General features: G+C 45.9%; 1 protein-coding gene across 1 annotated transcript; it reads left to right on the top strand.

Annotated features, from left to right (window-relative positions):
- The first annotated feature begins 12,829 nt into the window (after positions 1–12,829).
- Positions 12,830–15,024, top strand: LOC149435937 (E3 ubiquitin/ISG15 ligase TRIM25-like). The gene has a single exon (XM_089662241.1). The coding sequence runs from the start codon at positions 12,834–12,836 to the stop codon at positions 14,562–14,564; it is 1,731 nt and encodes a 576-aa protein (XP_089518367.1). The 5' UTR covers positions 12,830–12,833; the 3' UTR covers positions 14,565–15,024.
- The last annotated feature ends 1,977 nt before the right edge of the window (positions 15,025–17,001 follow it).

Genomic DNA, 17,001 nt, shown 5'->3' on the forward strand with positions numbered 1-17,001 from the left:
GATTGGACAGGATTTGGAAAGGCCACACCTCTCTGTAAAAGGCCCCACAGCTGACAATGCATACTGTGTCAGAGCAAAAGTCATGAGGTCAAAGGAACTGCCTGCAGAGCTCAGAGACAGGATTATTGCAAGGCGCAGATCGGGGTAGACGTGTGCAGTTAGTTTTGTTCCAAATCAGAATGAAATATTTAAATGATGTATCCAAATTTTTTAATTACAATAGTAACAAATTTAAACAAATCTGAAATAACAAAATACAATTTGGCTAAAATTCAAACTCAAATTAAATTCAAAAATGAAATTGAATTTGAAAATAAGAATAGAATAAAAAAGAATAGAAAATAAAGGAATATAATAGAAAATAATAGAATAGCAAAGAATAGAAATGAAAAGAAAAGAATTGAGTAGAAAAAAAAATATAGCATAGAATGGAATAGAATAGAATAAACAAGAAAGAATAAAACCATCTTCCGAAATTTGAAGTTAAAATAGGATAGATTTGAATTTTAATAGAATTGATTAGAATAGAACAGAAAATAATAGAATAGAAAAGAATAGAATACAGGGCCATAGATCATTTTTTTTCCTGGGGGGGGGGTTCAGCTCTCAAACTGCCACAGTGACACAAGATGGTGCCTCTTGCCCCACTCAGTCAAGTTGGATACGAGGGGGGGGGGGGTGTTTCTAGAAGCAATGGCCTGTGTGCAAAATTGTAAATCTCTGGGCAGTGAAGAAGAAAGCAGATATTCGGCGTGGTTGTCATTGTGCTGAATATCGGCTGTGGCTTGAAGGGACACAGAGTTCAGGGGTCAGTAGTGAGTGAGGCAGATTTTAGGGTCAGTAGTAAGTGGGGAGGGCAGATGTTAGGTTCAGTAGTAAGTGGGGGAGGGCAGATGTTAGGTTCAGTAGTAAATGGGGGAGGGCAGATGTTAGGGTTAGTAGTAAGTGGAGGAGGGCAGATGTTAGGGTCAGTAGTAAGTGGGGGAGGGCAGATGTTAGGTTCAGTAGTAAGTGATGGCAGATTTGTGGGAATAGTTATGGTTAGGCAGGAATACAAATGAAAGAAGATACAACCACATAGGGAGGGCAAGGTGTCAAGGAATGAACAAGGTGTCAGTGGATGAACAAGGTGTCAGTGGATGAACAAGGTGTCAGTGGATGAACAAGGTGTCAGTGAATGGAAGTGTTTGTTCCCCAATGTCAGATGTCTGCCCAGCACAATCGGTGAGTTGGAAGGTTCAGTGAATGAAGAGAACTAGGACTGAATTGGTATTGCTGAATCTTGGCTTCATTCATCACATGACTGGGCCATTCATATTCCTGGCTAGGTTGCCTCTTGGAGAGACGGGGGAATAGGAGAGGTGTTGGTGTCTCTATGTGAGAAGTGATCTCAGAGGGAGTGTGAAAGAGGACCTACTGTAGATGATGGAGAGTGTGATGAGGCTGAAGTATTATGGGTGGAACTGCACATGGGGGGCGGTACTACAAAGGTCATCATTGGAGTTTGTTATAGGCCTCCCAGTGTTAATGAGGAGGTAGAGACTCAGCTCCTCCTACAGATAGAAAGGGCTGCAAGGGCGGGGACAGTGATAATAATGGGGGATGGTAACTACCCGGAAATTGACTGGAGTAATGGGACTGCAGGAACAGGTAAAGGGCAAAAGTACATTAGCCTATTACAGGACAATTTTCCAAGGCTGAGAACTGCTCTCCAAGACTTAGACTGGGAGGGAATATTGGCATCGATGGACACAACACAGAAATGGGAGTTCTTCAAAAAGGCTAAAAATCAAACCTATGTGGCTTACGGCCAAAGTTACAAAACCTAAAGATAATAAGAAAAGAGCTTTTATTACATATAACAATGAAGGAACGCGATCATCGTTTACACATTACAAGGAATAGAACAGAATATGCAAAAAGGAAATCAGGGATGCAAAAATTCAAAACGAACGACAGACTGCAAAAGGTATCAGGATGACCCCAAAACATTCCTCCAATATATGAATAGTAGAAGGTCCGGTCCCAGCATGTAGGCCCTTTACAGAACCATCTAGAGGGGGGGGGGACAAAGAGAAGGACAATGTATGAAATCCCTTCTTCAGCTCTGTGTATACAAAGGAGCATGGGGGGAGGGGCTCTTGTCCATAATGGATGTGGTACTGACACAGCTCCAGATGACCCACAATGGCTCACAATCAATCTGGTCCAGAAATATTAGACAGAATGAAGGTGAAGAAAGCTCGGTTTGTGAGAAGGAGACACGGTTTGTGAAAAGGAGACACGGTTTGTAAGGAGACACGGTTTGTGAGAAGGAGACACGGTTTGTGAGAAGGAGACACGGTTTGTAAGAAGACACGGTTTGTGAGAAGGAGACGCGGTTTGTGAGAAGGAGACACGGTTTGTGAGAAAGAGACACGGTTTGTGAGAAGGAGACACGGTTTGTGAGAAGGAGACACGGTTTGTAAGGAGACACGGTTTGTGAGAAGGAGACACGGTTTGTGAGAAGGAGACGCGGTTTGTGAGAAGGAGACACGGTTTGTGAGGAGACACAGTTTGTGAGGAGACACGGTTTGTAAGAAGAAGACACGGTTTGTGAGGAGACACAGTTTGTGAGAAGGAGACACGGTTTGTAAGGAGACACGGTTTGTGAGAAGGAGACACGGTTTGTGAGAGACACGGTTTGTGAGAAGGAGACACGTTTGTGAGAGACACGGTTTGTGAGAAGGAGACACGGTTTGTGAGAAGGAGACACGGTTTGTAAGGAGACATGGTTTGTGAGAAGGAAACACGGTTTGTGAGAGACACGGTTTGTGAGAAGGAGACACGGTTTGTGAGAAGGAGACACAGTTTGTGTGAAGGACACAGGGTTTGTGAGAAGGAGACACGGTTTGTAAGGAGACACGGTTTGTGAGAAGGAAACACGGTTTGTGAGAGACACGGTTTGTGAGGAGACACGTTTGTGAGAGACACGGTTTGTGAGAAGGAGACACGGTTTGTGAGGAGACACGGTTTGTGAGAAGAAGACATGGTTTGTGAGAAGGAGACATGGTTTGTGAGAAGGAGACACGGTCTGTGAGAAGGAGACACGGTTTGTGAGAAGAAGACACGGTTTGTGAGAAGAAGACACGGTTTGTGAGAAGGAGACACGGTTTGTGAGAAGAAGACACGGTTTGTGAGAAGGAGACACGGTTTGTGAGAAGGAGACACGGTTTGTGAGAAAAAGACACGGTTTGTGAGAAGGAGACACGGTTTGTGAGAAAAAGACACGGTTTGTGAGAAGGAGACATGGTTTGTGAGGAGACACGGTTTGTGAGAAGAAGACACGGTTTGTGAGAAGGAGACACGGTTTGTGAGAAAAAGACACAGTTTGTGAGAAGAAGACACGGTTTGTGAGAAGGAGACACGGTTTGTGAGAAGGAGACACGGTTTGTAAGGAGACACGGTTTGTGAGAAGGAGACACGGTTTGTGAGAAGGAGACACGGTTTGTAAGGAGACACGGTTTGTGAGAAGGAGACACGGTTTGTGAGAAGGAGACACGGTTTGTGAGAAGGAGACACGGTTTGTGAGAAGGAGACACGGTTTGTGAGAAAAAGACACGGTTTGTGAGAAGAAGACACGGTTTGTGAGAAGGAGACACGGTTTGTGAGAAAAAGACACGGTTTGTGAGAAGGAGACATCGTTTGTGAGAGACACGGTTTGTGAGAAGGAGACACGGTTTGTGAGAAGGAGACACGGTTTGTAAGGAGACATGGTTTGTGAGAAGGAAACATGGTTTGTGAGAGACACGGTTTGTGAGAAGGAGACACGGTTTGTGAGAAGGAGACACAGTTTGTGTGAAGGACACAGGGTTTGTGAGAAGGAGACACGGTTTGTAAGGAGACACGGTTTGTGAGAAGGAAACACGGTTTGTGAGAGACACGGTTTGTGAGAAGGAGACACGTTTGTGAGAGACACGGTTTGTGAGAAGGAGACACGGTTTGTGAGGAGACACGGTTTGTGAGAAGAAGACATGGTTTGTGAGAAGGAGACATGGTTTGTGAGAAGGAGACACGGTCTGTGAGAAGGAGACACGGTTTGTGAGAAGAAGACATGGTTTGTGAGAAGAAGACACGGTTTGTGAGAAGGAGACACGGTTTGTGAGAAAAAGACACGGTTTGTGAGAAGAAGACACGGTTTGTGAGAAGGAGACACGGTTTGTGAGAAAAAGACACGGTTTGTGAGAAGGAGACATGGTTTGTGAGGAGACACGGTTTGTGAGAAGAAGACACGGTTTGTGAGAAGGAGACACGGTTTGTGAGAAGAAGACACGGTTTGTGAGAAGGAGACACGGTTTGTGAGAAGGAGACACGGTTTGTGAGAAGGAGACACGGTTTGTGAGAAGGAGACACGGTTTGTGAGGAGACACAGTTTGTGAGGAGACACGGTTTGTGAGAAGAAGACACGGTTTGTGAGGAGACACAGTTTGTGAGGAGACACGGTTTGTAAGGAGACACGGTTTGTGAGAAGGAGACACGGTTTGTGAGAGACACGGTTTGTGAGAAGGAGACACGGTTTGTGAGAAGGAGACACGGTTTGTGAGAAGGAGACACGGTTTGTGAGAAGAAGACACGGTTTGTGAGAAGGAGACACGGTTTGTGAGGAGACACGGTTTGTGAGAAGGACACACGGTTTGTAAGGAGACACGGTTTGTGAGACGGAGACACTGTTTGTGAGAGACACGGTTTGTGAGAAGGAGACACGTTTGTGAGAGACACGGTTTGTGAGAAGGAGACACGGTTTGTGAGAAGGAGACACGGTTTGTGAGAAGGAGACACGGTTTGTGAGGAGACACAGTTTGTGAGAAGGAGACACTGTTTGTGAGAAGGAGACACGGTTTGTGAGAAGAAGACACGGTTTGTGAGAAGAAGACACGGTTTGTGAGAAGGAGACATGGTTTGTGAGAAGGAGACACGGTTTGTGAGAAGGAGACACGGTTTGTGAGAAAGAGACACGGTTTGTGAGAAGAAGACACTGTTTGTGAGAAGGAGCCACGGTTTGTGAGAAGAAGACATGGTTTGTGAGGAGACACGGTTTGTGAGAAGAAGACACGGTTTGTGAGAAGGAGGCACAGTTTGTGAGAAAGAGACACGGTTTGTGAGAAAGAGACACGGTTTGTGAGAAGGAGACACGGTTTGTGAGAAGGAGGCATGGTTTGTGAGAAGAAGACACGGTTTGTGAGAAGGAGACACGGTTTGTGAGAAGGAGACACGGTTTGTGATTGGGGTTTGTTGCTGGAGAAGCTGAGGGGAAGAGATGACACTATTCATATATTTTGTACAGATCAGGAACAGACCAGTCGGTGAAGGTACATGGGTGACCCTTCATCCACGTGGTGGTAGTTATGTGTCCGGTTACATTGGTATCTCAGTGGTTGGCAGTGAAGCCCCCCTCTATCTCGTATCTAGCACATGCAGGTGGTACTCCTCGGTTGTATTTTATGTGATATAATAAAGATATTTAGCTGTAAATGGTCTCATTGACAAACATATTTCCACCCATTACTATCAAGGTGATTGGGGGAGGGGAGTCTAGTAGGTTCTAACCCCGGCTTTATATATTTATTAAGTATTTTACTTCCTTTTACCTCTCCTGAGTATGGCAATACCACGTGTGACACGTCTCCACAGCCTGGCCACATACAGAGGCCCGACATCCAAGTAGCACCATCAGGTGTTCTAGGGACACAAATTACACATCTAATTTCCAGACAACCTATTATTTTTGAAGGCCCTTCATATTTCTAACACATCGCATGTACATACCAAGAATTACACCCCAAAATACATTCTGCTGAACAAAGGGTAAGCAAAAGATTACCTGTGGTTTTAGTAGTGCTGTTGTCCACAGAGGAGAGCATTGGTCCAGGCAGCAGGCAGGGAAGTGGTCAGCAACATCAAAAGCAATTGTCCAGGCAGCAGACAGGAATCTTGTCCATAGTCAGTACAGGCAGCAGACAGGAATCTTGTCCATAGTCAGTACAGGCAGCAGACAGGAATCTTGTCCATAGTCAGTACAGGCAGCAGACAGGAATCTTGTCCACAGTCAGTACAGGCAGCAGACAGGAATCTTGTCCATAGTCAGTACAGGCAGCAGACAGGAATCTTGTCCATAGTCAGTACAGGCAGCAGACAGGAATCTTGTCCATAGTCAGAACAGGCAGCAGACAGGAATCTTGTCCATAGTCAGTACAGGCAGCAGACAGGAATCTTGTCCATAGTCAGTACAGGCAGCAGACAGGAATCTTGTCCATAGTCAGTACAGGCAGCAGACAGGAATCTTGTCCATAGTCAGAACAGGCAGCAGACAGGAATCTTGTCCATAGTCAGTACAGGCAGCAGACAGGAATCTTATCCATAGTCAGTACAGGCAGCAGACAGGAATCTTGTCCATAGTCAGTACAGGCAGCAGACAGGAATCTTGTCCATAGTCAGTACAGGCAGCAGACAGGAATCTTGTCCATAGTCAGTACAGGCAGCAGGCAGAAATACCATCAGCACAGCCAAAGCATTGCTTCAGGCAGCAGGCAGAGGTGTGGTCAGCAGCAGCCAAAGGAATTGTCCAGGCAGAGACGTGGTCAGCAATGCCAAAATATCAGTCCTGGTAGTAGGCAGGAATGTGGTCCATGGTACAGATAGCGGGCAGAGGTGTGGTCAGTTCATGCGGCAGGCAAAGGCATGTTGGCAATAAGTTGGCAGCAGGCAGAAATATCACACTTAGGGCCTCGGTCAGGTAAGACCAGGGGGTAAAGGCTTCATCCCACCCAATTTCTTTGAAGCCTCTGGACTAACAGACCCTTTTTCAGGAAATACAGAACCCATAGAAAACCAAAAACGTAGTTTTCTCCACTCCGAAAAAACATTCTGAAGCCCCTCACATATGTGAGACCCCTGTGTTATCTTGAAGCCTACTACTACAGTAGCAGGGCAGAAGATCAGTCCAAGCAGTGGGCAAAAAATGTGGTCAATTAACAAGCCAAGGTCAGCTCAGATGGCAAGCAGAAACGTGGTTGACAGTTCAGATGGAAAGCAGAGGCATCGTCAATAAACAGGCCAGGGTCAGTTCCAGAGTAGGCAGAGGTATGGTCAGTTTAGGCCAGGGGTCTGCAACCTTTAAGACATAAAGAGCCACTTGGACCCGTTTCCGAGAGGGAAAAAAAAGACTGGGAGCCGCAAAACCATTGCAACATTTAAAACAAATCCGACACTGCATATATTGCAAAAAGCGCTCTGGTCATGAAGGGGGTTTAAGGGCCCAGTAAGCAAAGGGTTAATCAGGGCCACAGTGTATCATCATAATCACAATCATAGCCTTAGGTCAGTGGTGGGCAACCTTTTTTTTCAACTGAGCCAAATCTCACCAAAACCACGATTGAAATTTATTTTGAGAGCCACATTTTTAAAACTGAAAATACATCCCCCATATAGTAATTCATCCCCCATATAGTAATTCATCCCCCATAGTAATTCATCCCCCATATAGTAATTCATCCCCCATAGTAATTCATCCCCCATATAGTAATTCATCCCCCCTATAGTAATTCATCCCCATATAGTAATTCATCCCCCATAGTAATTCATCCCCCATATAGTAATTCATCCCCCATAGTAATTCATCCCCCATATAGTAATTCATCCCCCATATAGTAATTCATCCCCCATAGTAATTCATCCCCCATATAGTAATTCATCCCCCGTATAGTAATTCATCCCCCATAGTAATTCATCCCCATATAGTAATTCATCCCCTATAGTAATTCATCCCCTATAGTAATTCATCCCCCATATAGTAATTCATCCCCCATATAGTAATTCATCCCCCATAGTAATTCATCCCCCATATAGTAATTCATCCCCCATAGTAATTCATCCCCCATATAGTAATTCATCCCCCATATAGTAATTCATCCCCCATAGTAATTCATCCCCCATATAGTAATTCATCCCCCATAGTAATTCATCCCCCATATAGTAATTCATCCCCCATATAGTAATTCATCCCCCATAGTAATTCATCCCCCATATAGTAATTCATCCCCCATATAGTAATTCATCCCCCATATAGTAATTCATCCCCCATAGTAATTCATCCCCCATATAGTAATTCATCCCCCATATAGTAATTAATCCCCCATAGTAATTCATCCCCCATATAGTAATTCATCCCCCCTATAGTAATTCATCCCCCATATAGTAATTCATCCCCCCATATAGTAATTCATCCCCCATATAGTAATTCATCCCCCCATATAGTAATTCATCCCCCATAGTAATTCATCCCCCATATTAATTCATCCCCCATATTAAGTCCCCAAGTCCCCCATATAGTAATTCATCCCCCATATAGTAATTCATCCCCCATAGTAATTCATCCCCCATAGTAATTCATCCCCCATATAGTAATTAATCCCCCATAGTAATTCATCCCCCATATAGTAATTCATCCCCCCTATAGTAATTCATCCCCCATATAGTAATTCATCCCCCCATATAGTAATTCATCCCCCCATATAGTAATTCATCCCCCATAGTAATTCATCCCCCCTATAGTAATTCATCCCGCATATTAATTCATCCCCCATATTAAGTCCCCAAGTCCCCCCTGTGTCAATTCACTTACCTTTGCTCCGTGCGTTCCTCTCGCCGTGTTCCCGCGCCGTTCCGGTGTAGCATGAAAATCTGTCTCCTATGAGGATCTGTCCCCCTCGACGAATCTGCGCATGTGCCAGTTTCAGGCATTAGCAGCCGATCGGCGATCTCCGGCACATGCGCAGATACGTCGAGGGGGACAGATCCTCATAGGAGACAGATTTTCATGCTACACCGGTCTTCAGGGCGGACTGTGAGAGGAGCCTAGCTCCGTGGGCCGGATTAAAAGGTCCGCCGGGCCGTAGTTTGCCCATTGCTGCCCTATTGCCTGTCACCTGGTGGGCAGTGTGCTCCGGAGCCGCAGCCAAGGTGAAAAAGAGCCACATGCGGCTCTGGAGTCGCGGGTTGCCGACACCCGGTTTAGGCAGCAGGCCTAGGAGTGGTCAATAAAAAGGCCAGGGTCAGTTCCAGAGCAGGCAGAGGTATGGTCAGTTCAGGCAGCAAGCAGTGGCGTGGTCAAATAACCGGCCAGGGTCAGTTCCAGAGCAGGCAGAGGTATGGTCAGTTTAGGCAGCAGGCCTAGGAGTGGTCAATAAAAAGGGCAGGGTCAGGTCCAGAGCAGGCAGAGGTATGGTCAGTTTAGGCAGCAAGCAGGGGCGTGGTCAAATAACCGGCCAGGGTCAGTTCAGGAGCAGGCAGAGGTATGGTCAGTTTAGGCAGCAAGCAGTGGCGTGGTCAAATAACCGGCAGGGTCAGTTCAGGAGCAGGCAGAGACATGATTGAATGGCAGGAAATTCAGAATTACATTTACCATACGTCACTAATATGGTAGAGAAGCAGAGTAATGGTGGAAACAGTCACCTATGCAGAGGCCTGGTTGGGAAGGACACTGGGGAACAATAACAACTGGTGTCTCGTCTAACTCCTCTTCTGGAGCACACAATATTTTTTTTTACATCTTTGACCTCTTTCTCCGAGAGGGAATTTTTCGGGAAAATGGAGTTCATGGACTCTACTCTCTGCATCTGAGCGAACGCTTTCTGGTGGGCCTCCAGGGTACAAAAGGGCAGTGACAATTTCCTCCTGATAGTGAAGAAAGGACATGGGTGTCTCTGGATTCTGATAGATCTCATATGTATTATAAATGGCTGAATTGAAAAAATAAATGGAGATTTTTTGTACCAATGGTGGGTTCTTCTTACAGCAAGGTGGGGCTGGATCATCTGATCATTGAAGTCGACTCCCCCCATGAACAAATTATAATCGTGGACACATTCTGGTGTTTGGATTGTGCCATTTCTTCTGGTGATTTGCACGTGGGTGTCATTGTGAATTGATGAGCATGTAGATGTCTCGTTTGTCCCTCCACTTCATAGCCAATATCTCTTCATTCCGCAAACTCACCGACTCCCCTCGCTGTAGTCTGGTGTTCACCAACCTTTGAGGGAAGCCCTTCCTACTAGCTCTCCTGGTGCCACATGCTAGTGTTCTCCTTCGGTGAAGATTGAGGTTCTCCATTTCTGGTGGAAGCCACGTCTCTGCTAGTGGATGTCATTGTGGTACTTGTGGTAGCCTGCTCCTCACCAGAAGGCCTTCATTTGGTGGGCACACGTTCCTCCTCCTCCGATTCTGTAGCAGACACACTGCTTAACACGGGCTTGTAATCCAATCAGAATCAGACTCTGAGAGCTCCTCGCTGCTCTCCTCGGTCATGGTTAGGATTTGGTAGGCCTCCTCACAGGATAATAATTGTTTACACATACTGGGACAGATGTGGCTGCACTGCTGGGTGCTGATGAGACTGCTGCTGGGTGCTGATGAGGCTGCACTGCTGGGTGCTGATGAGGCTGCACTGCTGGGTGCTGATGAGGCTGCACTGCTGGGTGCTGATGAGGCTGCACTGCTGGGTGCTGATGAGACTGCTGCTGGGTGCTGATGGGTGTGCACTGCTGGGTGCTGATTAGGCTACACTGCTGGGTGCTGATGAGGCTGCTGCCAGGTGCTGATGGGTGAGCACTTCTGGGTGCTGATGAGACTGCACTGCTGGGTGCTGATGGGTGAGCACTACTGGGTGCTGATGAGACAGCCCTGCTGGGTGCTGATGAGACTGCACTGCTGGGTGCTGATGGGGGTGCACTGCTGGGTGCTGATGGGGCTGCACTGCTGGGTGCTGATGGGGCTGCACTGCTGGGTGCTGATGGGGGTGCACTACTGGGTGCTGATGAGGCTGTACTGCTGGGTGCTGATGAGGCTGCACTGCTGGGTGCTGATGAGGCTGCACTGATGGGGTGCTGATGAGGCTGTACTGATGGGTGCTGATGATGCTGCACTGCTGGGTGCTGACGAGGCCACGCTGATGGGGTGCACTGATGGGTGCTGATATGAAGTGATGAGATTGTACTAATGGGCACTGATGAGGTTGCGCTGATATGCAATAATGCACTGCACTGATAAACTTCCACTGATGTGCACTGGTGGGTGCTAATGAGGATCCACTGATAGGGTGGCACAGATGTGTATGAATAAGTGGCATTGATGAAGCAGCACTGATGACCACTGGTAAGCTGCAGTAATAAGTCAGCACTGGTGGACACTTATAAGCCCTCACTAATGGACACTGATGAGCACAGACGGGCACAGATTGGGCTCAGATAGGGCACTGATAAGGCATTGATGAGCACAGATAGGGCATTGATGAGCACAGATAGGGCACTGATGAGCACAGACAGGGCTCCAATGAGCACAGATAGGGCACTGATGAGCACAGATGGGCACTGATGAGCATAGATGAGCACAGATAGGGCACCAATGAGACAGAGACCTGTCCTGCACCCAGCGTGCTTTCCGAACGGACATTCAGTGCTGCTGGAGGTTGTGTGGCGGATAAAAGAGTGCGTCTGTCCACAGACTCCGCTGACCAGCTGACATTTATCAACATGAATCAGTCCTGGATCAACAGCAACTATCTTGTCCCTGATGCTGATGTAACGGATTCCATTTGTTAGGGATCTGGGATCCCTTGAAGAATGCCTAGGCTGCCTATCCTATTCCTCAGTCCTGATTATGGTCGCTTCCAACTATTTGTTTGGTTTAGGGCCCCACCAACACTCAAGGCACAAATTTTCGGCCCCCGTTTCACAGGTGCATGTCATTTCAATGTTTGTTTACCATATTTCTGTAATTGTTACCAATTTTTAACTGCGGGGCCCCTGCCTGCGCCCAGCAAGTGTAAGTGTGAGGGGTTACAGTGTTCAGGCACCACCAACACCCAAGGCCCAATTTTATTTATTTTGTACCCCTTACTCATTCACAAGGGGGGCAGCATCAGGGTGCCCCGTTATTTGAAGGAGTACCTTTATACTAATGACCCCCACAACCAGGGTTTTGGGGAAGAGGCCCTTGTCTCCACGCTGAGGGCATGTGGCCTGGTAAGGCCCAGGGAGGGGAGGGCCACTTTTTCATCCCCCCTTTCAGGCCTGTGCTCTAATCAAGGGTCTGGTATGAAGTTAGGAGGGACCCCACACCTTTTCCATCTATGTTTTGGAGGGTGGGGTTCTCCTTAGAAGGCCTATCAGGTCTAAAGGGCCTGGTTTGGCTTTTAGGGGGAACCCCACGCACAAAAAATGTCACTGTGGGGTCCCTCCTAACCTTCCCACCGGACCTAAAGGGTCTTTTATGGATTAGGGGGGACCCCACACAGCTTTTTTTTTTAAATATAAATGTCAGTCGTGCTGCAGCAGGTCCAATACATTGTACAGATGTGCAACTTTGCAGGGAGTTTATGGGGACCCCCCAGGAATGATAATTACATTTTTCTTTTTTTATGATTCCTGTCCCTCAGGGCCGTCCCCGAGTCCCCATACCACTTCTGGGGCCAATAACTGGCATAAAAGCCTTCAGAATGGACACTTTTCCATTTACAAGTTCCAGTCCCATAGACTTGCATTGAGTTCCAAGTTTGCAGTTGAACTTTCGTCAAGTTGGAATGTTGGACCACGAACCGAACAGGGGGGTGTTGGACCCGTCACTACTTATTACATGTCTGTGTCCTTCTGTAGAAGAATTCTTCTAGCTACGTGTCTCAGTCCCAGCCTCTCCCTGTGTAGGAATGTACACCTCGCCCCGTGTAGGAGGGTACAGAACGGGTCACATTGGATACGGAGTGTCAGAGACTTTCCCCGTCATTCTGTCTTCTGCTCTCAGCGATGGCGTCTTCTGATCTGAGGGAGGAGCTGGAATGTTCCGTCTGTCTGACCATTTATACAGATCCTGTAACCCTGAGATGTGGACACAACTTCTGCCGGGACTGTATTGGCCGTGTGTTGGATACACAGGAGGAGTCTGGAGGTTATTCCTGTCCTGAATGCAGAGAAGAGTTCCAGGACTGTCCTGCACTGAGGAGGAACATAACACAACGTAACATAGTGGAGAACTTCCAGTCTACCCATCCAGAGCAGGAGGAGTCCGGGGTCTTCTGTACTTACTGTATTCACACTCCTGTACCGGCTATAAAATCCTGTCTGCTGTGTGAAGCTTCTCTGTGTGACAACCACCTGAGAGTCCACAGCAAGTCACCAGAACACGTCCTATGTGACCCCACCACTTCCCTGAAGGACAGGAAATGCTCCATCCATAAGAAGATCCTGGAGTATTACTGCATCGAGGACTCCACCTGTATCTGTGTGTCCTGCAGTTTGGCCGGAGAACATCGGGGACACCAGGTGGAGACTCTGGAGGAGGCCTCTGAGATGAAGAAGAAGAAACTGAGGAATGTTCTGCAGAAACTGATGACTGAGAGAGAGAAGATCGAGAAAAGAGTCCAGAGTCTGCAGGAACGCAGGAGGAAAGTACAAGGAAAAGCAGATGATGAAACCGAGAGAGTCACTGACCTGTTCAGAGACCTCAGGAGACGTCTGGAAGACCTGGAGAAGAGAGTCCTGAGGGACATCTCCGAGTGGGCAGAGCGGGTCTCCCGTCCCATGTTGGATTATATTCGGGATCTGGAAATAAAGAAGGAGGAGCTGTCCAGGAAGATGAGGGACATTGAGGAGCTGTGTAACATGACGGATCCACTGACTGTCCTACAGGAATCAGACACAGGTGACTTGTGTGATACTGAGGATGGAGATGATGAGGACAGAGAGAGACATGAGAACCTCCTCCATGATGGAGGGGATGGGGATGTGGGGGGGATCTCACACACATTACACACGGGTTTATCTGATATCATGTCTGGGGTCAATGTACAGAAATGTACAGGCACACATGTCTCTCCACATTCTACTACAAAGGGCAAAGGTCCCATCAATGGTCCACCATCCAGGAAACGCCTCAAACCCTCCCCCACTGGAGGACCCAATATTGGGGCTGTACAGCAAACATGGGGGGTGTCGGGGGTTACAGACATATTACTGGATGTGAGGACAGCTGGTGATCATCTACATATATCAGATGACGGGAAAACTGCATCCAGGTCATCACCATCACATCAGAAACGAGAGAGGTTCGAGTGTCCTCAGGTGATGAGCAGTCAGAGCTTCTCCTCCGGGAGACATTACTGGGACGTGGATGTCGGGGGGACAGATCACTGGAGAGTCGGGATGTGTTACCGCAATATAGACAGGAGAGGAGGTCAGTCAGGGATTGGATATAATAAGAAGTCCTGGGGGTTGGAGAGAAGGGGGGGGTTGGAGGGGATGAAGGGTAATGAGTACTCAGTGGTACATGACAGGAAGAAGACCCGATTCCCCGGCGGTGTCTCCAGTACCAGAGTCAGGATAGATCTGGATTATGAGGCCGGGCGGATCTCCTTCTATGATCTGTGTGACCCGATCCGACACCTCCACACCTTCACCACCATCTTCACTCAGCCCCTCCATGTCGGGGTATGGGTAGGGGGAGGTTGTATAAAGATATGTGGGAGGAGCCAGGAGTGAGAGATCCGCCCAGGGACAGCACAAGGGGGATGATCTGATTGGTGATTGGTGCAATACTCAGCCAATAGGAGGAAGGGCAGGAAACAGGAGTGATTTGTGGAGAAAGCTGCAGGTTCCGGGGCCGTCATCTTCATCCTAAACCTCACTTCACTCCCTAGTGTGTCACTGACCAGGAACAAGCATGCAGGAGGTCCGAGTGTTCCGCCTTCACTGGCTGCATGCTTTCCACACTTATTTTTGACAGTGGCAATAAATGACAGTTGAAAAATGAGGGGTTTTATGACAATTAAAAAATGACAGGTTTATTGGAAGTTTCAAAATGACAGTTATTTTTATTAATTTGAAAAATGAGTATTTTTTTGGTCATGACAGTTATATTTCCAGTTTAAAATGAGTTATTTTTTACAGTTGAAAAATGACAGATTTTTTGACAGAGGCAAAATATGAGTTATTTTTGACAATTAAAAATGAGTTTTTTTTGTCAGTTGAAATATGACAAAAAAAGTTGACATATGACAATTGAAAAATTAGGTATTTTTGATATTTTAAAAATGACTTTTTTGTCAGCTAAAATTTTATTTTTGAAAACCAACAGTTATATTTGAGAGTAGAACAATTAGTTATTTTTGAAAGTTCAAAAAATGGCAATTGAAAAATGAGGGTTTTTTTGACAGTAGAAAAATTTGTTGTAAAAAAGTCAAAAATAATTGTCATTTTTCAACTGACAAAAAATAACAAATATTTTTAAAATTACAAATAAAACATCATTTTTTAGATGTCAAAAGTAACTGATAAAAAATAATGCATTTTTCTACTGTGAAAATTAAATGTAATTTTTCAATTGACAAAAAAACCCCTCTTTTTAAATGTGATTTTTTTTTTTACTGTCAAAAATGATCTGCATTTTATTGCCAGTGTAAAAAACTGTCATTTTTTAACTGTCAAATATAACTGATGTTTTTTGACTGATAAAAAAAATAGATGAAATTTTTCAACTGTAAGGAAACCCTATTTTTTTACGACAAAAAATAACTGTCATTTTTCAACTTTAAAAAAAAAACCTCATTTTTCAATTGCCAATTTCTTCCACGGTCAAAAATTACCTGTCATTTTTTTTGCTACTGTAAAAAAATTAACTGTCATTTTGAACTGTCGAAAAAAAAATCTCTTTTTTTAACCACTTGCTGCCCAGCCACTGTAGAAATACGGCGGCAGGGCGGCACTGGCAGGCAAAACCACGTTTTAAGACGTGTGTTTTGTAAACAGAGAGGGGGAGCGCGTGAGGTGCGCCACCGCCCTATCTGTCCCGCCGATCACCGCCGCGGATGTCAGTCGCCGGGTCACAGCCGGTCCTTAGCGGCTATGTATCGGCGATCGGTGGCAAACAGTGACAGAGAGCACAGCTGCAGTAGCTGTGTTGTCTGTCACTTCCCTGTCAGCTCGAGGACGAGCTGATCGAGAAAGAAGAGTTTCTCTCTCGAACAGCGGTGTCCCCCGTGCAGCACACACCCCCTGCCCCGCCCCCTAGTAAAACACGCCCCTCACACCTATAACCCTTCTTTGCAAAATAAAGTTAACCCCTCCCCCCAGTGCCATTAGTACAGTGTCAGTGTTTTATTTTTTGCACTGATCATTGTATTAGTGTTTTTGGGGATGTCAGTGACCCCAAGTCAGTACCCCCCAATGTCAGAATGTCCGCCGCAGTCCCGCAGTCCCGCCATAAGTCGCTGGTCGCTGCCATAAGTCGCTGATCGCCGCCATTATTAGTATAAAAAAAACCCCTAAAAATCCCAGTATCTTTCCCGCCATTTGTAAACGCTATAACTTTCACGTAAACCAATTCATTTACACGTATTGGGTTTTTTTTAAGCAAAGACATGTCGCAGAATGCATTTTGGCAGAAATTTATGACAAAATTTGATTTTTGCATTTTTTTTTACTGGACATGTTTTATAGCAAAAAGTCCAAAATATTGTTTGTTTTTCCTCCAAATTGTCAGCCTTTTTTTTTATAGCACAAAAAATTAAAACCGCACAGGCGATCAAATACCACCGAAAGAAAGCTCAATTTGTGGGGAAAAAAGGATGTAAATTTCATTTATGTACCGTATTGCATGACCGCGCAATTGTCCGTTAAACTAGCGCAGCGCTGTATAGCAGAAAAATGGTGTAAATTGCAGTATCTCTCCCATAGTTTGTATCTCTATAACTGTCACACAAAGCAATCAATATACACTTATTGGGATTTTTTTACCAAAAACATGGAGCGGGAGACATTTTGGCCTAAATTTATAACTATCTTTGAGTTTATTATATATTTTTTATAGCTGAAAGTAAAAAATATTGTTTTTCTTCAAAATTTTTGGCCTTTTTTTGTTTATAGCGTGAAAAATAAAAAGTGCAGAAGTGATCAAATACCACCGTATTTGTGTGAAAAA

This window comes from Staurois parvus, unplaced genomic scaffold (genome assembly GCF_062004578.1).
Source record: "Staurois parvus isolate SC_StPar_1 unplaced genomic scaffold, SC_StPar_1.0 ptg001446l, whole genome shotgun sequence".
Taxonomy (NCBI): Eukaryota; Metazoa; Chordata; class Amphibia; order Anura; family Ranidae; genus Staurois; species Staurois parvus.